The 26,952-nt window shown below is 51.9% G+C and overlaps 2 protein-coding genes across 8 annotated transcripts; one reads left to right on the forward strand and one right to left on the reverse strand.

Annotated features, from left to right (window-relative positions):
* Nucleotides 1-5: 5 nt before the first annotated feature.
* LOC114845753 (clarin-3) lies at nucleotides 6-3,369 on the reverse strand. 2 transcript variants are annotated; one of them, XM_029134151.3, is made up of 4 exons: nucleotides 2,887-3,369; nucleotides 1,332-2,037; nucleotides 1,061-1,237; nucleotides 6-983 (listed from the first exon to the last, which is right to left on the reverse strand). In XM_029134151.3, the coding sequence occupies exons 2-4, from the start codon at nucleotides 1,558-1,560 to the stop codon at nucleotides 712-714; spliced, it is 678 nt and encodes a 225-aa protein (XP_028989984.1). In that variant the 5' UTR covers nucleotides 1,561-2,037; nucleotides 2,887-3,369; the 3' UTR covers nucleotides 6-711. The 2 variants fall into 2 exon arrangements, with proteins under 2 accessions (XP_028989984.1, XP_028989985.1); XM_029134152.3 differs by lacking the exon at nucleotides 2,887-3,369 and adding an exon at nucleotides 2,525-2,665.
* Nucleotides 2,623-26,111, forward strand: ptprea (protein tyrosine phosphatase receptor type Ea). Of its 6 annotated transcripts, none has more exons than XM_029134144.3 (22): nucleotides 2,623-2,758; nucleotides 11,992-12,220; nucleotides 18,352-18,429; nucleotides 18,849-18,942; nucleotides 19,310-19,383; nucleotides 19,690-19,734; nucleotides 20,195-20,331; nucleotides 20,766-20,856; nucleotides 21,163-21,239; nucleotides 21,580-21,616; nucleotides 21,708-21,805; nucleotides 22,110-22,229; nucleotides 22,307-22,470; nucleotides 22,694-22,829; nucleotides 22,915-23,064; nucleotides 23,175-23,268; nucleotides 23,350-23,426; nucleotides 23,509-23,643; nucleotides 23,728-23,853; nucleotides 24,247-24,398; nucleotides 24,486-24,621; nucleotides 24,700-26,111. In XM_029134144.3, the coding sequence occupies exons 3-22, from the start codon at nucleotides 18,357-18,359 to the stop codon at nucleotides 24,772-24,774; spliced, it is 2,091 nt and encodes a 696-aa protein (XP_028989977.1). In that variant the 5' UTR covers nucleotides 2,623-2,758; nucleotides 11,992-12,220; nucleotides 18,352-18,356; the 3' UTR covers nucleotides 24,775-26,111. The 6 variants fall into 6 exon arrangements, with proteins under 6 accessions (XP_028989977.1, XP_028989978.1, XP_028989979.1 ...); XM_029134145.3 differs by having other exon boundaries at nucleotides 22,310-22,470; XM_029134146.3 differs by lacking the exon at nucleotides 19,690-19,734.
* The last annotated feature ends 841 nt before the right edge of the window (nucleotides 26,112-26,952 follow it).

Below are 26,952 nucleotides of genomic sequence, written 5' to 3' on the forward strand. Positions count from 1 at the left end.
GTGATCAGGACACTTTTGGAAAAGATAAAGATTTTATTAGGAAAATGTTTAATTTTATGAGAAACTATTATATCAACTTAGATGCAATATCTGCATAATCTAGTTTAGATGTGTCAAGAAAATGACATTTATTTAAAGAAATAAATGAACAGGCATTTAAATAATAAAAGTGACAAATAAATGGTTGAAATGACTGCAAATAAATAAACAAAACGCCTGGCTTCTGCTTTCAATATTATTCGATTTAAGTTGATTTAATGTTTCCATGTAGAAAATCATCTGCAACAAGTCGCACTCATTAGACATCATTGCGACTAAAACGATTAATGGCGTCACACGAGGTCCCGTTTGAAATCAACACAGGCAGAAGCATTTGGATCCCTCCTGAAGTGGATGAGAATTAAAAGTTTAAAGTGAAATGTGCTCAAGTTAACGCCCCAGTCTTCTATAGCGGCGGATTGAAGACTGAGCAAAGAGAAACAAATCATTTTCGCTTTCATTTTTCTTTCACCTGGTTTTGACTCGACTCGCTGCATTTACACAATCTCGACGACAGGGGGCAGCAGAGATCAACGAATCCCCTCTGTGTGCTTTGGTGGGGTTTGTACACATATACCTACAGCATCAGCGTGTGGGGCTCCTCCACAGTACCGTGACCCAGATGTGCTGCTGGGCGTCTCACCAGTGTCCCTGAAGCGTCCTCCCGTGCGTTTAGTACATCATGATCTCCTTGGGCGCGTCCTCCGTGGGCCTCTGCTGCTCCCGCCTGTGAGTGTAGGCGGCGCGGTCGTACACGACGATCACGGCCACGGCGACGAGGGACATCACCGCGTACGGCACCACGAAGAAGTAGCCGATCTCCATGGCGGACGACTGGTCCCGCAGCTCCACGTCGCTGTTGTCGCTCTTCACCACGTCCTCCGCCATGGAGGTGGCGGTGGCGTTGACCACGTAGATGATGAGGGCGACGAAGGAAAGGCACGCTGTGGACGGAAGGCAAACGCGTGAAAACGCGGGACGGCGTCCGTTCTCGCGCCTGATGCTCGGCACCGCCGCTCACCGCTGAGCGAGCCGCAGGCGTAGACGCCGCTCGGCCCCATGAAGGTCTCGTACGGGTTGCTGACGCTGTTGTAGAGGGAGATGAGGATGGTGCAGGCGGAGAAGAGCAGCCCGAGGCCCAACAGAACCAGCACCACGGCGTGCAGGCTGACGGCGGTGCCCTGCAACACCGAAAACACTGCGCGCGCACACACACACACACACACACACACACACACACGTCAGCTCACAGGTTGATGATGAAGCCACTGCACATGAACAAGGACACTCACCTTGAAACTTGTCAGTGTTTCCAAAGGGGCAAAACTGCCTTTGCAGTTCGCCGCTGAAGAGGCCCATGGTGATCAGCGCCGACCCGTTAAAGTTGCCGGTGCCCTTCTTTGCGCATGACATGGTGACCGTGGCCCACCGTGCGGACATGCCGTATCCCAGCAGCCCCACCGCTACGACGGTGGCCAGCGCGCTGGACAGGAAGAACAGCATCTTCACAGCGGAAGGCATGGCTGACGGGGGTCCGAGTGTGCGTGAGCGCGCGTCGTCTGAGGGACGCTCCTGGTTCTGGAAGGAGTCACCGTGTGAGCTCCCCTTCCTGGGCGGAGTGAAGCGCGGACTGTAAGTCGTAAAATCTGTGTAACGACTGCGACCTTTGCTTCGGGAGCCTGGTTGTCATGGCGTCCCGTCGGCCCGGGCGCGAGCGCGGGGCCGACGGGACGAACGGACGGGAGAGCGCCGTGCGTCTCCACGTGCAAAGCACTGGGGTTCTGGTGCTGCAGCAGAACCCTGCACGCGCCTTTGAGTCCACGTTGAAAGCAGCAGATTCCACAGCCTCGAATTCAAGGTCCTGATCTTCATAAAACGCGGAGCAGATTAATGATTGACACGCGCCTCTCCTCGGGGTGAGGAATGATAATCACAGCGATCACGTGTGTCATCCATGATGGGGATCATTTCACCGATGACGTGTTCATGCTTCAGGTCCTGTGTGGAGAATTTAACACAGATCATTTATATGTACATACGCCCCAATATAATTTAACTGTGCCACTTTACACCGATTGCTGCTGCCAACAGAACGAGGCCGCTTCCAGTAAAAACATGGAGCCAGTGTTTCCAGCCAAAGCGAGGCTCCAGCACTTTCTGGTGACGGCAGATAAGAAGTGATCATGTTTATTTTCTCGCTGACCTTTCACCACCGGCCTTGTTCAAACTGGGCGTGGTACAAACTTGAGATTATAAATTCAGCAACAGGCTCTCGGCATTATCCTATCACATAACATTATAGAGATAGACTCAGAATTAGTTTTTTATCATTGCGTGATCTTCATCGGCCTTGCAGAATACTATCATAAATTGCATTTATTATCATAGAGCATATTTTATGTTTTTTGATAAATACACAAAATTACGATTACATTTTTATAACCCTGACGATAAAACAATTTTTAGAGGTACTAGAACAAATTACATTTATTTAGCCTCCCACAGGTTGCAATACCACGCGTGGCCACACGGTGGCGCCACCTCCTCTGCAGCGGCGGCTCCGTGCGGCTGCTGACAGCCCGCTCTGTTGTGTTGGAGTAAACGCTAACTCCTCCTCCTTTTACTGACAGGCGACAACGCTGAAACCTCGCCTCGCCTTTTTTCCTTCCAAGACGATCCACGCTCGGGATTTCAGGATTTCCTGTCGCGCCGGCGAAAGGTGAGTGATTCGCCCGTTCTGCCTTATCGCGCCGTCTTTGCGCCGCGACACGTTTGTGGCGAGTGAAAAACGTCAAATTTGCTCGTTTGTCATTTGTTCAGTCACATCAAACGGCGGCGGCGCGTTACCTGCTCATTAGGCGCAGCCGCGCGCGCGGCTGGTCGCTCACCGTCCATTTCAGGTGCGCGTGGAGCGCGAGCGTTGCGGCGACTCCGTCCCCCGTTTGTGATTATTTTTTGTCCTCGTGTTGTGCGTTTCACAACCACCGTCGGGGCTTTAATGGAGCAGCGTTTGGAGTTTGGGTCGTCGCCTCCGCTGAAGTGTGTGTTTGCTCACGCTGAGCCGCTGTTTACCTTTTATAACAATGAGGATGAGTCCTCTTTGGGTTCGACACGTGCCTGTGTATGTGGGCTGAGCCGGTCCCGACATGCCTGCGCGCACAGGCTACAGTGCGTCGGTAGAAAATCACGGATGAATCTGCCGGGACTTGTTACGAGTCGAGTCTGAAGATTTACTTTTGTTCAGCTTTTTGTTGATAAACGCGACGGCGGCCGCGAGTGCATTTTGTTGTGCTTTGTAAAGTCAGAATGCCACGACACGACACGAATCCCCAACGGAAACGTGTGCGCTGGGGGAGGTCAAAGGTCAGGGTCGGCATCGGCTCATGGTCCGTGATGCTGCTTCAGGGAGGCTGAGCGTGTAGACGTTAAATGACGCCATAAATCTGCCTTCAGCGTCGATCTCGCGTCATGATTCCTGAAACCTACAGCATTTGAGTTTTTATTATTATTATATTATTATTATTTTTTTTTTTGGAGCTGCTGTGACGTTAGAAATTTCATGCTAAATTCCAGCACACGGGCTTCAGGAAGTGGATCAAACGCTTGAATGAGGATGAAATGAAACAAACGCGGTTTCTATTTGCGGCAGCCGCTCGGCGCCGACGCCCCCCCCCCCCCCCCCCCCCCCCCTCTCCGCTATAGTTAGAGCTGCGAACCGGCGTCTCGTCGCCTGTGATGCGTGCGTTGAACAGCTACGTTGTGCCTGTGAAACCTGTGGCTTCCGACGCCTGAAGCTCCAATGACTCATGCGTCCGCGGCGCGTCCTGAGGCCTGAGCTCTGTGTCTGGATGCACACACACTTCATGATCCCACCACCGTTTCTGTGTCGCGACCCGCGGCTTGTTTCTGCCCGCGCCTGCTGATAAACCGCGTTATAAGTCGGGTCAGAGGGAATGGAGCCGCGTCACATTCACATCAGGCGGTCAATAAAGGGGAGAATGCGACGGCCCTGCTTTTTAGCAGCGCCCGTGTTCAGGAGAACAGCTGGCCGGAGATCAAGGCTCCCCCTCGGCCGCGCTGCTCAAAGGAACCATTGTACGGAGAGATAACGGCGGGCGATCACATGGGCCCGAAACAGAGGAGGCCTGTAGGAGGTTCTGCTGGTGCGGGAGAACGTGTTAGGAGAACGCGTTGGGAGTTCAGAGGAGAACGTGTTGGGAGCTCAGAGGAGAACGTGTTGGGAGTTCAGAGGAGAACGTGTTGGGAGTTCAGAGGAGAACGCGTTGGGAGTTCAGAGGAGAACGCGTTGGAGGCTCAGAGGAGAACGCGTTGGAGGCTCAGAGGAGAACGCGTTGGGAGCTCAGAGGAGAACGCGTTGGAGGCTCAGAGGAGAACGCGTTGGAGGCTCAGAGGAGAACGCGTTGGGAGAACGCGGTGGGAGAACGTGTTGGGAGCTCAGAGGAGAACGCGTTGGAGGCTCAGAGGAGAACGCGTTGGGAACTCAGAGGAGAACGCGTTGGGAACTCAGAGGAGAACGCGTTGGGAACTCAGAGGAGAACGCGTTGGGAACTCAGAGGAGAACGCGTTGGGAACTCAGAGGAGAACGCGTTGGGAACTCAGAGGAGAACGTGTTGGGGGCTCAGGAGAACGCGTTGGGAACTCAGAGGAGAACGCGTTGGGGGCTCAGGAGAACGCGTTGGGAACTCAGAGGAGAACGCGTTGGGGGCTCAGGAGAACGCGTTGGGGGCTCAGGAGAACGCGTTGGGGGCTCAGGAGAACGCGTTGGGAGTTCAGAGGAGAACGCGTTGGGAGTTCAGAGGAGAACGCGTTGGGGGCTCAGGAGAACGCGTTGGGAGAACGTTTTAGGAGCTCAGAGGAGAACGCGTTGGGAGCTCAGAGGAGAACGCGTTGGGAGCTCAGAGGAGAACGCGTTGGGACCTCAGAGGAGAACGCGTTGGGACCTCAGAGGAGAAAGCGTTGGGAGAATGCGTTGGGGGCTCAGGAGAACGTGTTGGGGGCTCAGGAGAACGCGTTGGGAGAACGTGTTAGAAGAACGTGTTGGGGACTCAGAGGAGAACGCGTTGGGAGAACGTGTTAGAAGAACGCGTTGGGGACTCAGAGGAGAACGCGTTGGGAGAACGCGTTGGGAACTCAGAGGAGAACGTGTTGGGAACTCAGAGGAGAACGTGTTGGGAACTCAGAGGAGAACGCGTTGGGAGCTCAGGAGAACGCGTTGGAGGCTCAGAGGAGAACGCGTTGGGAGAACGTGGTGGGAGAACGTGTTGGGAGCTCAGAGGAGAACGTGTTGGGAGAACGTGTTGTGGGGACTCAGAGGAGAACGCGTTGGGAGAACGTGTTAGAAGAACGTGTTGGGGACTCAGAGGAGAACGCGTTGGGAGCTCAGGAGAACGCGTTGGGAGCTCAGGAGAACGCGTTGGAGGCTCAGAGGAGAACGTGTTGGGAGAACGTGTTGGGGACTCAGAGGAGAACGCGTTGGGAGAACGTGTTAGAAGAACGTGTTGGGGACTCAGAGGAGAACGTGTTGGGGACTCAGAGGAGAACGTGTTGGGGACTCAGAGGAGAACGTGTTGGGAGCTCAGGAGAACGCGTTGGAGGCTCAGAGGAGAACGTGTTGGGAGAACGTGTTGGGAGAACGTGGTGGGGGCTCAGAGGAGAACGTGTTGGGAGCTCAGAGGAGCACCTGTGATGATGACGGTCCTCAGGTTTGTTTTCAGGAGCTCCAGGAGGAACCACCAATCACTTCTAGTGCAGGAGAACAAGGCTCAGAGACGTTACTGCGTTGCTGCTCCACGAAGGAGGCCACAACGTCCGAAAAAAACAAACAAAACAAAAGCGACCCAACTTTGCCGTCCTCAGCGTCGTGTCCTGGTGGGAGCGCTGCGTTGACACATGTGGTTTTAATAGAACAGCTCTTATTGTATTAAGCTCAGATTTCCTTCCCTCGTTTAGGGACCTGCTCGGCGGAGGCCGGGTGGACCAGAGGAACCCCCTGTGTTCTGTGGCCGGGTTTAAGTGAAGTCAGAGCAAACGTGTCCAGCTTTGGCTCAGAACACGATTCAGGCCACTTTTTTATCTGAATAAGTGGCATTGAAGAGCAAATATTAGTTTTTGTGGGCAAAACAAAGGGCAGCGCCGACGCCGGGAGCTCAGATAACAAAGCTCTGAGAGAACGAAAGCTGCTTGTTGGGTTCTAGTGTGAATGGATGCAGTTATTTCATAGACTCATAACATCATCAGTCCCTGAAGCCTGTGATAATGACACTGGTTCTGAACACATAGCGAGCATTAATTCAGCGCTCTCTTATTAATTTTTTTATTTTTCAGTTTTCAGTTCATATTTACGGCCGCTGCCGTGATGAACGGGCCGTTTCTGTCCCATCACACGAGCCAGAGACGCTCTGGTCTCACATCCGGCGCCGGCCCGGTTCTTCCAGAACCGAGAGAGATGAGGTCACCAAAATTTTTCACGCCCACTCGTCCTCCGGGTACCTGAACGCCACGTGGGATCGTGGAGGTTGTTCGGCGCATTCGTTATAATCGTCCCATTGTGTGCGTCTGCAGCGCTGGGGTCACACGACTTCTTCTCTGCTGTGAGAGAAAAACGTTATTGAACGCGTTTCGCTCTCGGTGGGCGGGTCCTGATGTTCCAGCTGTGGCGCTGATGGCATTCTGATTGTTCTCCAGCCGGTGGGCAGCGGAGTGTGACCCACGGCTGCAGGGGCCCAGCGAGGAGACGGGAACGGACCCCATCATCAGACCAGTTCTCCCAGTGGAGCTGCTGCCAGTTTACCAGTTATCATACCGTCACGCGCTCCCGTTCGGCTCCACCTGCGCCGGCGTCAGACGCTCCCCATTGATTGTCCCCATTGCTCCTCAGACCAGCCTCGGCCCCGGCTGTCGGCTTCCATGAGGCTCCAGAACGCGGCTGAGGTGCAGCAGAGGGCTGTTTTATGGCTTTCCCACCCGTGTCGGCGCTATCGTGTCAGTGTGGAGTCTGATATAAAACCCCCGGCGCTCCAGGCCACACATCTCGCCCCGCATTCCTCCGCCTGTAATTGGTTATTGTCGACGTACGTGGGGGGGGGGGTTGGGCGTGAGCCGCGGAGGAGGAAATGAGGAGGAGGAGGAGGAGGGGGTGGGTGTAAATACGACCACAAGCACCACTGGAAAGATGAAACGGGAGCTGTGGCTGCTGGTGCCAGACCCCCCCCCCCCCTCCTCCTCCTCCTCCTCCTCCTCCACCGCCGCCGCCAAAGAGAATTTGGAGGAATCTTTCATTTGCATGTGTCCAATTAGATTGAATTCAGGTCCTGGGAGGGGGACGTGTGCCGCTCTGATCTCCCCCTTAAAGCAGCGATGACACGGCTGCAGGGATGAGGAGGGGGCGCCTCGGCGTCGCCCAGGACCCGGTTTACTCTTATTCACTTGGCATTGAGGCAGTTGTGTGGTTTCACGCCAGGTCTGGTTATTTTTTTAATGCTATTTCTAGTGCGATGAGGGGGGGGGGCAGCTTTCACAGCTTCAGCGTTGGTACAGTTGCTCGAACGTGGGTTTCAGGCTGTGGGCGAGTTAATTAGCAGGAGCCGGCGCTGCCTTTGACCTTTACACGCCAGGTTTTGAACGATTTCCCGTCAACGCAGTGCGGCGTTTGATGTCCTAACAACTGCCCGTGCGATAGAAGAGGCTCTTACGTGAACGTGAGGGCTCGGATGCAGCAGCGTTCGGCCATTAATGGGCCCAACAGAAGCCAGGCCTTGCTTTTATAACACTTCCTGCCTGGAGGAACAACAGTGATTCCTCAATGAGCAGCCGTCGACTGGGAGCTGGAGCCATCCGTCAGTGGGAGGGTCCGTTTATGCCTCGTCACCAGAGCAGCTTCTAATTATGTTCCATATCAATCACAGTAATTGCTATTAAATTCCCCCCTCTGAATTGATTCCCTCTAATGCGCCTGGAATGAAACTAGATTGAGTCGTCCCGTCGAGTGATTTTTGAGCGCGATGCGACAGAAACCCCCTGCTCCTGTTGGTTATCGGTCACAGTGGACCTGGGCTGAGCTGCATCAGGTTGCTGTGAGGCTGCAGGGCCCGTCAGCTGATTGGAAGCTATTATGATGTCATTTGTTTTTGTGGGACAAGAACCCTCTGTCTGGTCCTTTCTCCACCTCTGAAGCCTCCTCCGGTGCATTCCTGTCATCACGTCGGGTTTGTAGTGACTCCCACTGATCCTCTCTCTCACACGCGATTGAACTTTTCACTTTGAAGCAACCACAAGACTGAGAATTTGTAAAAAGAAAAAAGAAAACACTATTAAATTGGCTTAATATTGATTTGAAGTGGCGGGACCATTAAAACACTGACACCAATTTATTTTCAAAGGTCTCTGTAACATCTTGGACTCTTTGGTGGGGAGCTAATAAATTATGCATCAAAAGCACAACAGGGCCTGCAGTCGACTGTATGTGGAGCCGTCTAGACGGAGGCTGCCACTCATTTTAGGCCAATCAAGCTCCACTCGTTCTCCGATTAACCCCGTTCTGTAAATAGTGAGTTGGTTTTTACCTCCACAGCCATTTCAGCCAGTTTTACAACCGCTAACGAAGCTAATGGGCTCCTTGGAGCTGGTGATCTGCTAATCTGACCAATCCGCTTGGATTGTGGGAGATCGCGGCCCACCGCTGCCTTCCAGGGCCGCCGGCGGCCTAATCACCGCTGACCCTGTTAGGAATGAGTCGCCCTTTGTCTCGGAGCGGTGCTGTCAGTCGTGGGGGGGGACAAAAAGCACCATTGTGTTCCTTCGCGCGGCTCGGATAGAACTAATCTGTAGAGCGGCCTCAGGATTGCTGTAATCCAGATTCAGTTCACGCTTTGAGCCTCTGGAGCGGCTGAGGGGGAATATCTGTTGTTGGCTTGTGTAATGTCACTGATCCCCCCATTAAAAAAAGGAAGGGCTTTCGGTTTGGAGCCTCCTGCGTCATGGACGCTGCACAAATGCCAATATTGCACCAAAAGTGAAACCAAACATTCCATGAGTCCTGGACGTGACCAGACATCGACCTCCCTCCTCATATCCGCGCACTGAGCACATCCTATGCGGAGGCCACGCTGTCTTGCATCAGCATCAGCATCTGGGCGTTTGTGCGAGGAGGAAATCGATGGTCGTCGTCGCGCGCGCGTGCGACCCGCCGGAGCAGCTCCTGGGGCCCATGTGCTGAATGGCCACTTTCTGGCACCTGCAGAAGGCATCAGCAGCGGGGCTCGAAGCGGCGATTTCCCTCTGGGGCCGGGGATCAGAATAGCATGCGCCTCGGCCCCTGGGCAACGCACAAACGCAGGAGGAGTCTGGCTCCACATATCGTTTGAAGTGTGACATGAGCCGGAGAATTTACAGAACATTTACGCAAGCGCTTCCTGGAAGGGGGGGGGGCAGTTCCTCTCCGTCTGATGACTCGATTACAGTGTTTACTCACACACGCCCACGCAGCGCTCCCTGTGGATCAGCTGAGCGGAGAGACAGAGCGGGGTTCGAGGGCCGCGCTGCAGGCGTGGCCGCTCATCTTCCGGCCAGATCTCACTTCCTGTCTCGGGTAAAAGCGTGCGGGACTTTGTTTGAACCTGCATCGGCCCCGAGCGCGGATGGGTTTTCATGCATCCGGAGTTTGGGACCGTGTTACGGTTTTTATTTTTTTCACCACTAAGCCACTGATCTGTGACCAGCTGTGGTCTGATGTTTTTTTTTTTAAGTTTATTACAGAATGAGAACTAATACTTGGATTAAGGGTGCGGGACACACCCACCATAAATGTTCTAGGTCATAGCTTCCACACTGTGCAGGTTTAGTGGGCCATTTCCTGCTCTAATCTGGCTTAGTATGTACTGAATGGAGCCAGTGGTGAGCAAACCATGACATCTGTGCTGGTGAAGTGGGTATTTACCCACTATGTGTGCTTCTAGGTCTCACAGTCCTGCTAATTTACCCCCTCCCCCATTGTGTATGGTAACACAACATACATGTTGTAAACTAAGCTCTCGCCGCCTCCTCCTCCGTCTGAACCTTCATCTCCATCGGCGCTTTGATTTCCTACTTTTGGCAGCGCTCCGTGAAGGCAGCGGAGGCGTTCACGACTCTCTCCCCGACGTGCGAAACGTCTCCATTTGCAGACAGCCCCGACACGTCGCCTCGGGCTGTAGCCAGACATCCACGCAGAGCGGCGGCCACGTCCACGGGGCCTCCTCCCTCCTCGCGTGGGTGTGCACGTTCCTCACATTCCCATTAACGTCGTTCCCTGTGAGCCTGTGTGTCTGACAATGAATCTCCAGATGCTGAACAGCAGCTAGATGAGCTCCACGGCACGCGCACCTGCCCTCGGCCCACAGGCCACTATTAAATCAGGCTTCTCGTTTACCTGCCCTCCAGATAAACGGCCGCATGCTGCAGACCCACCCCTGAACCATCTGCTCATCCTCGGACCCGGATGCCGGCGTGCGGGCGCTAACGAAGCTGCGCCGCTCGTTAGCGCCCGTCCTCCTGCCTGTTTGCATCCTTGCAGTGTCATTCCTCATAACCTCTGCTGCATTTTATTATCCCAGTGCATAATTATCACATCTCATATATTTGTCTTTTGCTCATGATGCTAATTGTGGGGCTGCTGTGCCAGATGTGTGTCGGGAGCGCCCGCCGCTGTGGTTATCGCTATAACTGGATTGGCGCTGGTGCTCGGCGATCTGTGCTCGAGGCTGTAATCTGATTGACCACAGCTCTGCAGAGGTGGGCGAGTGGGGCCCACGCGGCGTCTGTGTGATCTGGCACTTGTCGCCTCGGCGCGGCGGAGTCGCTGCTAATCTCAGGGTTCGTTGGGGAAACGGCAGCTGTGCGACAGTCCTGGGGAGCGCGTGTTCAGCCGGCAGCTTTGATTGTGGACTCTGAGCAGACGCACGCTGCTGCTGCCTGGCGTGTTGTGTTGCTTTAAAGGGCTTTTTCAGGCGCGATGTCAAGTTTCATGTCTTGCAGTGTTTTCCAGTGATGCTGTTGTGAACGCGGAGCCCTGCATCTGATTGCATTACAGGACGCTTCTTCTATTATTCAGGAGTGTTCTTGATCTGATTCCACGCTGTCAGGCCGTCTATTATTTATTCATGACCTTTGGAATGATCTGTGATTTTGAACACTCCTCCGCTGTGCTTTCCAGGAGCTTGAGTGTAAATTGGGTCTAAAACTGTATCACCCAGGATGAATGGATGGGACAGAAATGGCTTCCTCCGCACAGAGTGGCCTCCGTCCACGTCTCGGGTCCCTCCCGGCCTCTAGTTACTTTAACTGGCTGTCAGCTCGTCTCCCAGGACGCCAGAGAGCGAATGTTGAGCGTCTCTGTTACTGGAGCCCCCGTGAAAATGGGCCGCGGAGCTGGAGAAGACGCGTCCGTTCATTTATCTTTGCAGCCTAGAAAAGGAGAACCAGGAAGAGAGCGAGCGAGCGAGCGAGAGAGAGAGGGTGAAACCCCCCTCCCCACCTCCCTCGCTCGCTGCCGCTCGGCGGGGCGAGAGCGTCGCCGTGGCAACCAGTCGACATGCTTTCTCAACACCGTCGGCTGAAAAACACCCAAGCACCAACATTCCAAACTAGTAGCTGCGATTCCTCGGCTGCTCTGTGCTTCCAGGTAGACGGGCTGTGATGCTCGTTCCCCGTTCGCCTCGTCTCGGGGCCGGCGGGCGTCACAGCAGGGATTCTACTCTAGAAACTCACTTGCTAGTGAGTCTCCTCCTGCAGCGTGGAGGATGTTTGTTGGGTTCTCCTCATGACCTCACGGCAACCACGTCTTCTTGATACATGTTCCTCAGCTTCTCCTTCTCTTCTGTCTATTAATTGCCTCACACGCCCTCTCTCTCTCTCTCTCTCTCTCTCTCTCTCCCTCTCACTCGTGTGAAATTAAAGGTGGCGGCAGCGTCGCTTCATTTCAGCCTGACTGCTGCTCGCTGGGATCCAGGGATCGGCTCTCTTCACTGTGCCGTGGGAGCATCCCCCCCCCCCCCCCATCCTCCATCTTCTGTCCAGCTTCCCCTGAAGGCCATGATCAGGATGTGACCACCGGGCTTGGCTGGCGCCATGTGACCCGCTACTATGGATGTGAGGATCTGCAAAGATTGAAACAACACTCATCCAGGTAATTCAGTTGCCGCACCGTTACGCGCTTCGGGACGGATTTCACATTGACAAACGCAGTTAATTGTGTTGATGCACAAGATTCTTTCATTCGCGAGCTCGCGTCACATTTATGGGCTTTCAGCCACTTCCTCAGTCGGGAGCTTCGTGCCTCTGACTGTGTGTGTCGGCCAGTAAAAAGAAGAAACAGGAAGTGGAACAGCGGTGAAGCAAGAGCAGGGGAGTGCACCAGTAACGACGCCATCGACCCAGCGTCCACTCTGTAATGGGTCACGTTACTGTACAGATGTGTCACTTGGAGTCTGGCTTTGGTGCTGAAAAGTCCACCAGCTTGTGGCTCTTTCTCTTTTTTTCCTCTTCGCCGCTCACGTGATACTGCGGCTTCGTTGACATTTAGTGACATTTACAGTAAGTGGCCCGAGATAATTAAATAAATAACAATTTAATAAAAGACTGTAAAACAGGGTGGGACACAAATCTAAATCTAAAGCAATGTGCGAGATTCATTTTCCAGTTATAACTCCCTGAACTGATATGCTGGTATTCTATGGGTGAAAAAGCCCCTCGCTGTTTAATGACTGAAGGCGAGCGGGAAGGAAGGAGCAGGCAGCCTTTGTGCGCGTCGCCTCCACGTGTGCGTCTCTCATCGTTGTGGAGCGGACACGCACAGGAAAGGCCGGCTGCACAGGAAGCGGCGCGGCCTCTATCGCGCAGCAGATGGAGGACGGCATGTGCTTGCGCTGCAGAACGGCGCGCGTCACGTCCTGCGCGAGGCGCTCTTATTGGGAACGTGACCCACATCGGCAGCTGCGGGGGCACGTTTGCGCGCATTCCAGGAAGATGTGGATGCTGCTGAGCGTTTTCCAGCGCAAAGGTTGCGTCGACAACATCCATCACGGGGTTTGTTCCGCGCTTCACACTCGCTGTCGTGCTGCGGTCCCCTGAATCCATTTCACCTTCACGTTTCTATGCACCGAGCGAAAAGCAAACCTGCTCACGGAGTACTTGTTCACCTAATGCTTTTCAGTGTTAAAACGGCAGCAGAGCACATTGATCTGCAGGTTTGAAGCATTTGCTGGTGGTTCAGACCCGACGGACCCCTTTTCAAGGCCGGCGGGTTCTTGAAGAGGCCTCGGCCGTGGCCCGGTCGGTGGCTTCTCCGTATGGGCCCCGTGTTCCCCCTCATTTGTGCCACAAGGCTGCTCAGGAAGGAGGACAATGAGGCCCAGTTTGGCGCCCGCGGCACCGCTGCATGACTCATGTTCCTATAGAATTCAGGCGCAGACGGAACAACGGGGTCACACAGTCTCAATCAGCGGAGTGCTCCTCATGAGCTCCGCGGCGCGTTCGGGTTCGTCTGGATAACGCGATTATGCGGCGCTGCAGCCGCTCTGTCAATCAGGCCGTGCTGTGAAAAGTCACAGGTTTTTCTCCCCACGTGTTCGTCGAACCTGCGATGAGGAAGCGTTAAAGATGGAGCGCGGCGGCTCGGTTTCGCTATGGCAACGGCGCAACCCTCCCTCCCAGCAGACAGTCTGGGGGAACCGGCTGCAACCTGTGGCTTCAGTCCTCGTCTCCCCCTGTTCCCCTCCCTCAGAATCCAGTGGCTTTTTGTTCTCCAGTGGTGCTCATCACCCCCCCCCCCCCCCTCCTCCGCTCAGGATATTTTGGGGGGATACAGTAGATCTTGTCTTTCCTGTGTGGGTCCCAGTGGAGCTGGGCCTCTTCGCCCCCCCCCTCCTCCCCCCCCGGCCTCTGTCCCTGCATCAGCGCTGATGTTAAACAAATTGCATGCCAGTAGGAAAAGCTTTGCGGGCTGTCATCATAACGGGCCCTGACACTGCAATTTATTTTAATTCATTTGAGTGAAGTGGGCTTCGCGGTCCCAGAGGATTTCTCAATTGCCTGTTATTTCAACACTTGAATAACAGAGGAGAGGATCCAGTTGGTTGCAGCGCTGTCTACCAGGTCCACAGAGAACTGCAGTAGAATCTGCAGAACACTTATCTTTACACGAAGCTTCACCAGAATGACCTTCATGTAATTGTACCTAATGTGCAGCTTTGTTTCTGTTCCGTTCCATGAATTGAGCTTCATTTTTCCACAAGTCACGTCTCCCTTCGCTCCACACGTCTCCCGCCCTAGTACCTGTTCATCGCAGAGCGCCGGGTAATAATGAGAAATGTCAGAGTGATTGTTTCGTCATTTCGGGCCCAGCTGCTGCGCGTTACGCCGCCGATCAACCGCCCTGATGCCCGTAATTGCTCTGGTGCCGTGTAATTCAAAGGGGGGGGGTAAATCCCAGAAGTGTCAGCGTGGGAGCAAGACGGATGCGTCCGTGTTGTAGCCGAGCGCATTTGGACACTTTAACACGTGATGTCTACATTTCTATGGTTCTTTTCAGGCCTCATAAGAATGAACCTCCTATTCCTATAACTTTAAGCTATGGCTGACGTGTTTTTAGAGGATTATCTGGTGTTTTTAACTAATACAAACTAGGGCAGTGGTTTCAGGGTCAGACAGTAGCCACCCTCTCTCAGTCTACAGGATGTTATGGTCTGAACCTGGCAACCCACCAGTGGTGGCTTCTCCTCCGTGTGCAAACGTGCCGCCGCGCTCGCAGACGCTCTTTCACGCGCTCCGCGGGACGCGCTGCTTCTCTTCCCAGGGAGGGGAAGCGCTGACACTGCAGATCGGGTCCGGCGGGTCTCCAAGGTCGTTACCCACCGCCACGGCGTCCGGGCGCCCGGGGAAGGAGGCAGGAATTGATTGATGACGATGCTAAGCGCGCAGGAGGGAGGGAGCCCAGATAGGTGTGAGCGCAGTGCTGCAGAGGTGGAGTCGCATGGTTTCCACTGCTGCTCGTGCAGTTAAAGTCCCATTTTCATTTGATTAAGTGAGAATTAATAGAAGCGCTTGCCTCATCGTTTGCAGATGAACTATTACAAATACTAATACATGTTTAAACTGTCTGCAGTGAGTTTTCTCCTCATAACTCTTATCAAACTTGCCCAGAAGCCTTGACTCCCCCAATGTTTTTAATTTGTAATAAAAAGAAAAGTGTTGTTCTACCCGGTTACCGTGCTAACGCATCGTGTGTGTGTGTGTGTGTGTGTGTGTGTGTGTGTGTGTGTGTGTGTGTGTGTGTGTGTGTGTGTGTGTGTGTGTGTGTGTGTGTGTGTGTGTGTGTGTGTGTGTGTGTGTGTGTGTGTGTGTGTGTGTGTGTGTGTGTGTGTGTGTGTGTGTGTGTGTGTATAGAAGAGGGGTCAGAGACGCGCTGATACCAGGTCCATCGCAGTTGTGAACTTGTTACTTCCTGTCGCGTTAATGTGAAAGCAGCTCCTCCCTGTGATAAGCGTGGTCATGAGGAGCGTTGGGCTGTTGGATCCAGCGCATTCTATACAGTATACTGTATAGAATGTATACAGTATACTGTATAGATACAGTATACTGTATCTATACAGTATACTGTATAGATACAGTATAGATACAGTATACTGTATCTATACAGTATACTGTATAGATACAGTATACTGTATAGAATCTCTATACTGAAAGCATTTTGGTCTGGTTAATTATGTCGGTGTTTAATCAAACCGCAGAACTAACAGAAATGATGTTCTTCACACCTCTCTTTGCACCTTTTTCACCTGGGTGACCAAACCTAGCAAAGGTTTTTGCTTCAGACTCAGAAATAACCAGAACGTGCTCTGTGGCGCTCGCTGCATTACTCTATAAATAACGCCACGCGTTCTGCAGCAATGAAGAATTGGTTTTTAGATTTTCTGTGAGGGTGCGAGAAACCGAAGAGGCGACAGGAAGGGGTCCTGCTGTGTGTGTTCAAGTCCCCATCAGAGGAACGTCGACATTTTATCCAGTTCTGAGCAACGTTCTCTCATTGCTTTTCGTCTGTTAAGCCGCGCTGCAGGTTTCCGTCATGCGCTGAACCTTCTGTGCTGAAGGCTGAACGTCTGTGGGCCTTTTGCTCTGAGAACAGAAGGCAGCTTCTGGCCTCACCCTGCTGCACCGCCCATTTTCTGCATTCTCCAGCTGATGCATACTGTGTGTAGAGGCCGAGGGAACCCACGTTCCCTGGAACCAGGCCTCGGCACCGGCTCCGCTGTCAGGCAGAGGCTGCCGTCGAATCCTAACAGACTACTTGTTTTGGATGTTTGGGCTCTGGAACTAATTAGTGAGACAATGACGGGGAGTCTCGGGGGCATCGTTTTGGCACGTCAGGGTTTTTTTTTTAGCCCAGACTGACAGGATGACAGAGCAGGAAAGTGCACCACAAGGAAAACACGGGTCCACAGAGAGGGATAACTCCTCGTCCTAAACAAAACAGTGTCATGGAACCGGGAATATGAGCTCCATGACTGCTCAGCGGTGAGAAGACCCGCGGTGCTTTTGATGCTTTGTGACGTGACATGCTGGTATTTACCTGCTGGTGTCGTCGTGTGATACTAAAGGCCTGGATGCTTCAGGCTGGAGTGACTCCAGAGCAGCTCATTTGACCCCGGCGTAACAATTGCTAACACTAATGGTTTTTACCTTGACTCATTTATGCTGAGTGGGGAGAAAAGAGAGAGACCCCCAACCCAGAGAAACGCCAGGCAGTGGGATTTATAGTCAGATGATGCTTCCCACAAAAGGCAGAGGAGCTGCTGAAGAGGTCCAGCTGGGAACTGGTGCAGTGAGGAGGTGGGAAGCCAGAGGATGAGCGGCCCGTGGTCCCTGTAGACTCGCTGAGCTCAGGGGACGGAGGCTTAAATGTGACAGGGTGACGTCTCCAGAGCGGCGGCCGGGATTCGAACTCGGAACCAGCGGAGAGCGGGGCGTCCCTGCTAAGCCCCGCTAGCGTAGCGCGGACCCCCAGGGGGCGGCGGGAATTTCCACATCACACGAAGCCGGCGCGAGCGCTCACAGGCTCGGCTCGATATCCTCCCTCCGGTCCCCTGACGTTTGTGGAGCGAGGCTTAGAGCGGGAATAAAGAGGACAGCTTCTCTCCCCTCGTTAGGAGCCGTCCCTGTGGAGGAGGGGGGGGCGTGGCATGTCAGGGTTTATTAATTGCTCCAGGAAATATTATTGACCTGGACCCTCCGCTCCCCTTCTCCCGCTGCAGTCGGTGTCTCTGCTCCACCGCCTCCACATTCCTCCGGTGTCACTGCGGCAGCGTGGAGGCTTCAACAGTGTCTTCATTGACTGTGGCCTTGGCTTCTTATGCTGCAGCTGCAAAGCACACACACACACACACACACACACACACACACACACACACACACACACACACACACACACCTGCAGCCTTGAGGAGACAAAGAACACTGTGCTGTGGAGAGGAGGCTTTGGTGCCACTCCAACCTTTGGAGAGGTTCAGAGAGAAACTATAAACAAACAAAGAAAAGCACCTCAGAGCTCATTGGTTGATGAATAGCTTCTAAAAGACACGAGGTGCTTCGACCCGTGGGCCGGCGCTGCTCCCTCGCCCTCCGTCTGCCTGGGAATGACCACGCAGCTGAGTGTTTGCGTTGTCGCAGCGTCGGCCTCTCGCTGCCGGTCTCCAGATTTCACTGCTTCCAGTGAAGCCGGGATTCAACACTTTGCCATTTGTGTCTCACTCTGACACTGGGCGTGAGGTACAGCACGGCCCCAGGCTGTGGTTACACTGGGAGAGACGCCACAGAACCAGAAACAGCAGTTTCATCTGCTCACACAGAGCAAAGCATGAGTGAGGCCTGTATAAATTGTCGTTAGTTTGCGGACATATTGTTTTTTTACCTGTTTGACATCTTTGCATTGTCTTTCTCAACGAGCTGTGGTGGATTATTGCTGGGGTTTATTTCAAACACGTGCTTGTGGCGCCACCGTGTGGACGCGCGGGGAACTACAGGGGCGCGTTATGACAGGACTAATGAATGGCCAGGATATGAGCGCGTTGTTCCATTGTGTCGCCGTGAACTTTGCACCGATGGGCGCATTCCTAAGAGCAGCAGTCGCCAATAACGAAACGCGCCTCAGATCTGTCGCTGAATGGTGACACTGTCCCCGCAGCGCCGTTCCCATGAATCCTAATTGTTTTTTGTTTGTCTGGCAGTAAATTTAATATCCGTCTCGATTGTGTTTATCCGCAGTCACAATGGTCCCGCTGCTGTTTTTGGTGGCAACCACGACGACGCCCAACTCCAGCGGCAACGCGAGCCACGCGCAGGGTGAGAACAATGACCCGCCGCGCGGGTCTGAGTCACAGCCGGCGCTTTGCGATTGCGGCGGAATCCAATTACGCCGCACAGTCACCGCCTCGTGATTACGGGGCGTCCTCTGCTGCCGCGGCGTCTGTCGATAGCAGCGTTTTCCCCCGCTGACTTGTTATTATCACGCACCTCGCTGAACTTCAGCGAAATCCGAACCGTAATTTAGGGCTTATTGTGCGTGGACGCAAACGCGCCTAATCGCCGGCTGCGCGGCTGTGACTCCTGCCCATTATGTTCTGTTAGTCACACTGATATTAGGTTGGAGGCTGGTGCTTATCTCTGCAGGTACTGTTATTAAATCCCACTGGTTTCCAGTATGAGGTGTGCTGCTGGTCGGGCGTTGATGGAGACTGACTGTGAATGTGCCTCTTTCTCAGAGGGCGTGTCCCCCAGCCCCCACGTCCTCCCCACCGTCTTGGTCCTGTCGCTGCTGCTGCTCATCATCGGGCTGCTGGCCTGGTACTTCCTCAGGTAGGGCCCCTCCCCCCCCCCCTCGCTGACTGGCTGCGAGCCAGGCGGCGGGGCAGAGCTCAGGGCCGGCGCTTCCTCTTCTAGTCGGCGAGGTGGAGCCGGGTCAGGAAGCGCCGCTCGCTCGCTGCCTCCTCCCTCTCGTGCTCAGTAGGACGAGAGCAGGCTGTGGAGGAGGACGCAGGCGAGCAGCGGAACCAGAACCACTAGATCGGATTAGGGTGCCGCTTTACACAGACAGCAGCTAATGAGAAAGAGTAACTTCTCAAGCTTCAGATGGTAGGATCCTGAATGCGTTCACCTTCTGTTCCAAACTGTGTGAGGACACTCACTTTTCTGTTTCTTTTTTTTTTTTTTTTTCTACTAACAGGTTAAAAGGCCAGAAAAAGCCCGTGGTCACGACAGTTGACAAGAAGGTTCCGAATGGCATCTTGGAGGAACAAGGTACGAGGGCTGACAGTGAGAACACGGGGCGATGTGTAAATGAAAGCATCAACAGCGTGCGCCGGCCCACCTTCGCTGCGCGGTCGTGACACTTCCTGTGGTTGATGTGGAGAACTGAAGCATCATCGCTGTTTTAACGCGTTCCGCCGCTGCGTGTGTGCGCGCTTTAAACGAGCTGATTTTTAATTAAGACCGTCAGCGGACGTCACAGGAAGCACGCGGTTCTGTTGTAGATGTTTATCGCCACGTTTGGCCGTGACCCACTTGTTCCGCTCTCTCACTATGTGATGTGTGTTGTGTTTTTAGAGTTCGGATACAGTACAGAGTCGTTATACACCACGGTACCACCAGGTCAGCGATACACGGTGGCGGCAGAACTTTACGCTTCTAACACCTCTCAACCCTGTGTTTCCCAAATTTTAACCACTAACAAACTCCATCTGGGTCATAAGAGGTTTCCTTCCACTGGAAAAACCTGCCTGGAGGCTGCTGGGGACTTTTCCCTGGGGATCTTTGGGTCTCTAAAATAACAGTCGATGATTAATTCCATGCAAACACACACCAACAATGTCAGATTGATAATATTCTTTAATGATATGCACGTTTTTCACAGTAGCTGATTATGTAGTGTGATGATTTCTAACCAGAGGCGTTTGTGTCCCAGTAGGTTCAGTTCCCATCAGTATAAATGTGGAAATGATGATTTAATTAAATTCCTATACTCACTCACATAATATCTAATAAGTAAATGATTTAAAAGTGAAAATGAGTGGGCAAATAGTTAATGACCTAACGTCTGTCTGGTTTCCAGAGCAACAGACCGTGGTTCTCCTGCCCAGGTCGCCTTCGGCCTCCAAGACCTACCTTCCCATCCCAGTGGAGCAACTGGAGGACGAGTACCGCATCCGCTCAGCTGACGATGGGAAGCTCTTCAGGGAGGAGTACAACGTAAGCGGCCGCCTCCGTGTTTACGCTGAGCCCCGGGCTCTAAAATGCAGTCACTGTGGTGTGAGATTACTCACATTTGCCCTGAGCTGCTCAATAACACTGTCTAAAAGCAGCTATGACTTATTGCATGTGTGAATATGTTATTGAGGCCAAGTCATTTTGATCTCTTGTCAATGACACATAGAAAAATACCCGCGTTTATTTGTGACTACAGTTGAGGATCTGAGTCAGATAAGCAATACTCATGTAGCAAACTTCAAAATACGCACTCACACGTTTCCGCAGAAGAGGAAGTCGCACTTCTCTCTGTTTAATTGAGATTTCTGCAACGGTACGAGGAAGTGATTGGTCCGAGGCTGAACTGGGCCCAGAACACAATGCCGCCGCTGTGTGGCTGTGAGCGGCTGGAAGTGACCTGAGCCTGTGCTTTGCAGTCGCTGCCGGGGGGCAATGCCCAGGGGACGTACGAGGAGGCCAACAAGGACGCCAACAAAGAGAAGAACCGGTACCCCAACATCTTACCCTGTGAGTTCACTTCCTGTTCTGTAGGAAATGGCTTTTTTTTTTTATTCGACGTGCAGCTCTCGTAGTTTCCTGTGCGTGTGCATGTCCTTGAGCTGCTTATTTCTGGCTCGAGCGTGTGCGTTTTGAATGCATGTATTCTTAGAGGATTAGTTCGGCATCTTTGGGGAATGTGAGCTGTTGCAAAGACTCGGTGATTCAGTCTGTTTGTCACATTAAAGCAGCACTGGTTCACTGTTATCAGACAAAATAGACTTTATTTAGAAAATGAAGTGTAAAAACAACAACTCATCATTTTATGTCCAACAGATGATCATTCCAGAGTGGTGTTGACTCAGCTGAATGGAAATCCCTGTTCAGACTATGTGAATGCGTCGTACGTGGATGTGAGTAATGCTTCAACTCATCATACGTCACTAATGAGAGAATATCAGCATTATCTGCTCCACATCACTGTGGATGCAGTACTTTATTAGACTGCAGTTAGTTTGAGAGACTCAAGCACCCAACCTACAGGGATGTGACAGGGAAGTGATCAGTTTTGAGCTCCATCGTTGGTTCTTGATTGTATGGTGTTGCTTTACTTCCTCATGTTCTGTGGGATGAAACTGAAGCTTGGTGGCAGAAAAAGTCCTAAAGGAGACAAAGTAGTAAAGACATCAGTCATTTTGAGTGTATTGAGGGTTGTTCTGCTGCTTTGCTAATATTCTTAATCTTTTCTAACAGGGCTACACTGAAAAGAACAAATTTATAGCAGCACAAGGTGAGTTGCAGTGCATGTGGAAAGCATGTGGTGTCATGTGTTCATATATATATGTATATAAATATAAGCGTGTGTTGTTCCTCTCACCAAGGCCCAAAAGAAGACACACTAGCAGATTTCTGGAGGATGATATGGGAGCAGAAAGTGGCAACGGTTGTAATGCTGACGAATCTGAAGGAGAGGAAAGAAGTGAGTGACGCTCAGAACTGCAGAATTAGAGGCTGATGGAGTCTTTCACAGCCAAATCTCAGCTACATTCAGGTTACATTAAGGCTCAAAAGAAGCTCAGATGAAAGTGATTTAACATCAATTGCTACAATGTGTCACAGATTCTGAGACAAGCGATGCGGCGCCACTCGTCGAACTCTTACTATTCTGAGCCGAGTGGCTGTGAAATTGAAACGCGTCTTCACCAAAGCTCGCGTTTGTCGAGCCGTGCACATTAATGACTTCCTCCTGAGGAGAATGAGTGAACGTCTGGTCGTCTCCACAGGACAAATGCTGCCAGTACTGGCCCGACCAGGGCTGTTGGACCTACGGCAGCGTGAGGGTGGCTGTGGAGGACTTCACCGTGCTGGTGGACTACACCATACGCAAGTTCTGCATACAATACGTGAGTGCCGTCCCCATCAGCCGTCGGTGCACACGCCTCCGCTCGGCGGCAGCTCTTACCCGTGTTTCCGTTTGCAGCAGTCCAGCGACGCCGCCAAGACCCCGCGGCCGCTGACCCAGCTCCACTTCACCAGCTGGCCAGACTTCGGCGTCCCCTTCTCCCCCATCGGCATGCTCAAGTTCCTCAAGAAGGTCAAGGCGGTGAACCCGCCCTTCTCTGGGCCCATAGTGGTTCACTGCAGGTAAGTCAACTCATTGTTCATCGCTTCCTTGTTGACGTGGAATGGTTGTGTAGTCCACTTTGTTGCCATGGCGATAAACGCATTTCAGCCTGAATAACGGCCTTGTTCGCGCGGGCAAACAAGCAGTCTGAGGCCAAAGTCGCACAGCGCCGCCTTTGTTCCCCCCGCTGTCAGCTGAGGACCGGGGCTCACGGCGTCCGCACTCCGCTTTGTGTCTGCGCAGCGCCGGCGTTGGGCGGACCGGCACCTTCATCGTCATCGACGCCATGATCGACATGATGCACGAAGAGCAGAAGGTCGACGTGTTCGGGTTCGTGTCCCGGATACGAGAGCAGCGCTCGCAGCTGATCCAGACAGACGTGAGTGGGCCGTTAAACGCTGAGCACAGGTGGACCTCGCGTAGCGTGTGCTCATACTGTGTACTTGTGTGTACTCTCACCCCAGATGCAGTACTCGTTCGTGTACCAGGCACTGCTGGAATACTACCTCTACGGAGACACGGAGCTGGACGTGTCGTCTCTGGAAGGACATCTGCACAAGCTGCACAACACCTTCAACAGCGGCGACCGCGTCGGCCTGGAGGAAGAGTTCAAGGTTCGTATCAGACCTTACAGCACCTTCCAAAGCATGAATGTTAGTTTTACAGTCAGGTGTAATAAGGTCGTTGATGATAAGTTGCATCTTTTTTTCTTAATTCTACTCAGAAACTAACAAACATGCGCATTATGAAGGAGAATATGAGAACCGGGAACCTTCCTGCCAACATGAAGAAGAACCGAGTGCTTCAGATTATCCCGTGTAAGAAACCGCTCCTCGTTCCGCGGCCGAGGTTTGCTTCGTCCTCACAGTCTGACACGTTTCCTGTTCTCTCCCTCTCAGACGACTTCAACAGAGTTATCCTCTCCATGAGAAGAGGCCAAGAGTTCACGGATTACGTCAACGCGTCTTTCATCGACGTGAGCGGAGCCGTTTCCTGCCTTCACCTAATGCTGCTTCTGGTAGAACACAGAAATGGACGCGTGCTTGTCTCTGACGCAGGGCTACAGACAGAAGGACTACTACATCGCCACGCAGGGGCCTCTGCCGCACACCGTGGACGACTTCTGGAGGATGGTGTGGGAGTGGAAGTGCCACTCGATCGTCATGCTCACAGAGGTCCAGGAGAGGGAGCAGGTGAGCTCTGATCGCTCTGGTTCTATGTTCTACCGCACTCTTAGTGTATTTGCTGAACGTGCACGCTGTGGTTTGCTCTTGCAGGACAAATGCTACCAGTACTGGCCCACAGAGGAGTCCATCAGCCACGGCGACTACACGGTGGAGCTGAAGGGCGACACGCTGTGCGACACCTTCAGTCTACGGGACCTGGTACTCACCTACACGCCGGTGAGCAAACGGCCACAATGTAGCATTTGCGTGTCGAGATAAAAGGCAGCTGATGTAACTCTGTTATCTGCCCAAGGATGGAAATACTTCAGATCAACTTCATCCCCATCTTAAGACTATAATTACTGCTCACAGCTAGTTTCTATGTAATATATAGAAAAAATCAAAAAAGTTCAGGAGGTAATGGACACCATCTATTTATTACACTTAATAGGAAACACAGAACCAACTACTGGCTGCCAGGAAGTGTTCACTGCCTCTCATCTCACATTGCATTAAACTGGACCCACTTCCAGGGCTGCAGCTCACGCTAACCTGAACATGTTAGCGTCTGCTGTGAATCGCGTTTGCGTGGCATCAACGTGTCTCACCTGCCGGTGCGTCTCCTCTCAGGACAAGCAGACGAGGGTGATCCGGCACTTCCACTTCCACGGCTGGCCGGAGATCGGCATCCCGGCCGAGGGGAAGGGCATGATCGACATCATCGCCTCGGTGCAGCGGCAGCAGCAGCAGTCCGGGAACCACCCCATCGTCGTGCACTGCAGGTGAGCGAACGCACACAATTAGACCACCGTTCTATGTGAAGCAGCGCGTCAGGCTTTAACTCAGGTGTGTTCGCGTGCGCTCCGCAGTGCTGGTGCAGGGCGAACAGGTACATTCATTGCACTGAGCAATATCTTGGAGCGGGTCAAGGCGGAAGGTCTCCTGGACGTGTTCCAGACTGTGAAGAGTTTACGCATGCAGCGGCCTCATATGGTCCAAACTGTGGTAAAGTACCAGCACAGATCAGTCACACGCCGCTGCTTCATCTAGACTCCAACTAACACCGGTTTTTGTTTCCCACAGGAACAATACGACTTCTGCTACAGGGTGGTACAAGACTTTGTTGACATTTACTCAGACTATGCCAATTTTAAATGAGATTTGCCTTAAGCGGTTTTTAAATGTTTTCTAAAGCTGGTTGGTTTCCTGTCACTCGGTCAGATCTTCTATTTTGCTATGCACTTGTCGTACCATTAACCCGAGCCCCATCCTCGCTGTAATATACTGTACGTCAGACTGAAAATTGTAAATGGAAAAAAAAGCGGTTAATGTATATTTCACATCATGTATCAAGTTCGTCATGAAGTGTGGTCTCATCAGTTCAGTTGTATAATATTGTACTTTAAATGTTTAAGTGTTATTTTGGATTTACCATGTAATATTTTTCAAGAGTTGTAGTTATTGTAAATGTATTTATGTATTGACGACTACATTCCATCGCTGAGTTTAAAGAACATGTCGGGAATGTTTTGCTTTTAAATTTAAACCCACATCCTCTCATACCGATAGCCCGATTAGCGGCAATGCTAACCGCCGCCGCCCTCGGGCCACATCCTCTTCATAAATGTGATCCTCTCTAGCAGAAATACTGACCGAATGAATCGCGTCAGGCTCGTGAGCGACCACTAACTGGTTTAGTATCAAAGGCGTCGTATGCAATTGATGTAACATTACTACAGTCTGCCTTCATCTGTGGACAGCAAAGCCTCTTTTGCTAAAATTTCTGCACATTAAAAAAGCACATAATTAAGCTTTTGCAAACAACCTGAGACGTTTGAGTATGTTTCTTGCTTTACGTGTATATTAGACTTTTCACAAATGAGTGCCATATGTACTTACAGAGGGAAGGTAGACACTTAACTGGAGGCCGAGCGCTGACGGGTGAACCTAGAAGGTAAATGCAGTAGAGTCAGTATTAGAACGTTACAAGTCCTGTAATGATGTTAAAAGCCACAGCACAAACGTGGTGCTTCAGTGCCTGCTTAATGCCAGAGCAACAAAAAATAGGCCTTGCAAACCACCAAGGTTTGTGGGTTTTTAGCTTTTTTTTTTGTTTGTTTGTTTTTTAAACTAGGTTAAAACGAGGAACCTGAATGTTTCAAGCGTCTAGTGGTAGTTTGACTGTAGGCGAGTTTGAGATCCAGCCGGTACTGCAACGCATACTCTAACATCCTGAATAAGCTCAGCTCTGCTTTAATCCTCTGACGCTGGATGTAAATACTACAGGACAAAGTGCTAACATTGTGCAAGTCCCGGCCGTGGAGTGACTGGTCATGTTCCGCATGTGACGAGACTCCACGAAGCGCCTGCGATTCTTCTAAGGATGAGGAGTCTGGACTGCAGCTCTCTGCCTTCGCTCCCTCTGTGGGTGTTTCCCTGCTCAAACTCAGTGTCTTTCAGATGCAAGTTGCAATATTAAATTGATTTCAAAAGGCTCTGGAGTGGGAATTGAATGCTTCCTTCACATACCTTAGTCTAGTATGTCATCAAAAACTCATCTTTGCTTATTAAAATAAATATATATACACACACACAGTGTGTATACATATGCACACATACTAGACGAGACCTTTTTCATTACATACCATTTTTTAATCACATACTATGATATTTATATATGAATATTAAGCATTATAACTAGTTCCCCAAAGAGATGTTATTTTCAAAATGTACTTGATTTCATCAGCAGCAGCAGCATTTCATCATCAGCATTTCTCATTAGTACACAGAAATGTGGAACCATGACTAAATGCAACAAAAATGCAAGCGAGCCTCAGCAGATGCAGATTAAAAACCACAGCTGACCATCACACGGCAGACAGAAAACCTGCAACCAATTCAAAACAGGCAGCGTAACAAAGACGCTGACTTTTCCTTGTGTCCAACACTCCAGAGCAGATACCTTCATGATGCGTGGATAAAACAATTACACTGATGATCAGCAAGTAGCGTTAGGCTAAAGGTCATTTACCATTGAGGCCTTTGCCTGTTGCAACAGTCGTAGTAACCAGCAGAGGGCAGTACACCCCAATCTACATAAGAACAAACTTCATTGATTTCCCATTGGGAAAATTCAATTGTTAAAGCAGCTACAAGGAATAGTAACATGCAGAAACAGTCTGATTACATTATGAGCACATCTTCTTATTCATCTAATAATGAATAGGGAAGCTTACAAATAATTATTTAATCACAAATCATGATTTAGTAATAATCACTCCCACGTATAAGACTAAAGAAATCAAGCAGAAGTGTCACAACCTCTAATTTATCATT

The sequence above is a fragment of the Betta splendens genome, chromosome 19 (genome assembly GCF_900634795.4).
Source record: "Betta splendens chromosome 19, fBetSpl5.4, whole genome shotgun sequence".
NCBI classification, from domain to species: Eukaryota; Metazoa; Chordata; class Actinopteri; order Anabantiformes; family Osphronemidae; genus Betta; species Betta splendens.

Bases quoted from the DNA above. Each gene is read 5' to 3' on its own strand.
- LOC114845753 (XM_029134151.3), bottom strand. From the start codon at position 1,560: ATGCCTTCCGCTGTGAAGATGCTGTTCTTCCTGTCCAGCGCGCTGGCC. The intron at 1,238-1,331 runs GTGAGTGTCCTT...GTGCGCGCGCAG, and splicing joins AAACACTGACAAGTTTCAAG to TGTTTTCGGTGTTGCAGGGC. The intron at 984-1,060 runs GTGAGCGGCGGT...TTCCGTCCACAG, and splicing joins CGCCTGCGGCTCGCTCAGCG to CGTGCCTTTCCTTCGTCGCC.
- ptprea (XM_029134144.3), top strand. From the start codon at position 18,357: ATGGTCCCGCTGCTGTTTTTGGTGGCAACCACGACGACGCCCAACTCC. The intron at 18,943-19,309 runs GTAGGGCCCCTC...TTCTACTAACAG, and splicing joins CTGGCCTGGTACTTCCTCAG to GTTAAAAGGCCAGAAAAAGC. The intron at 23,269-23,349 runs GTAAGAAACCGC...TCTCCCTCTCAG, and splicing joins AGTGCTTCAGATTATCCCGT to ACGACTTCAACAGAGTTATC.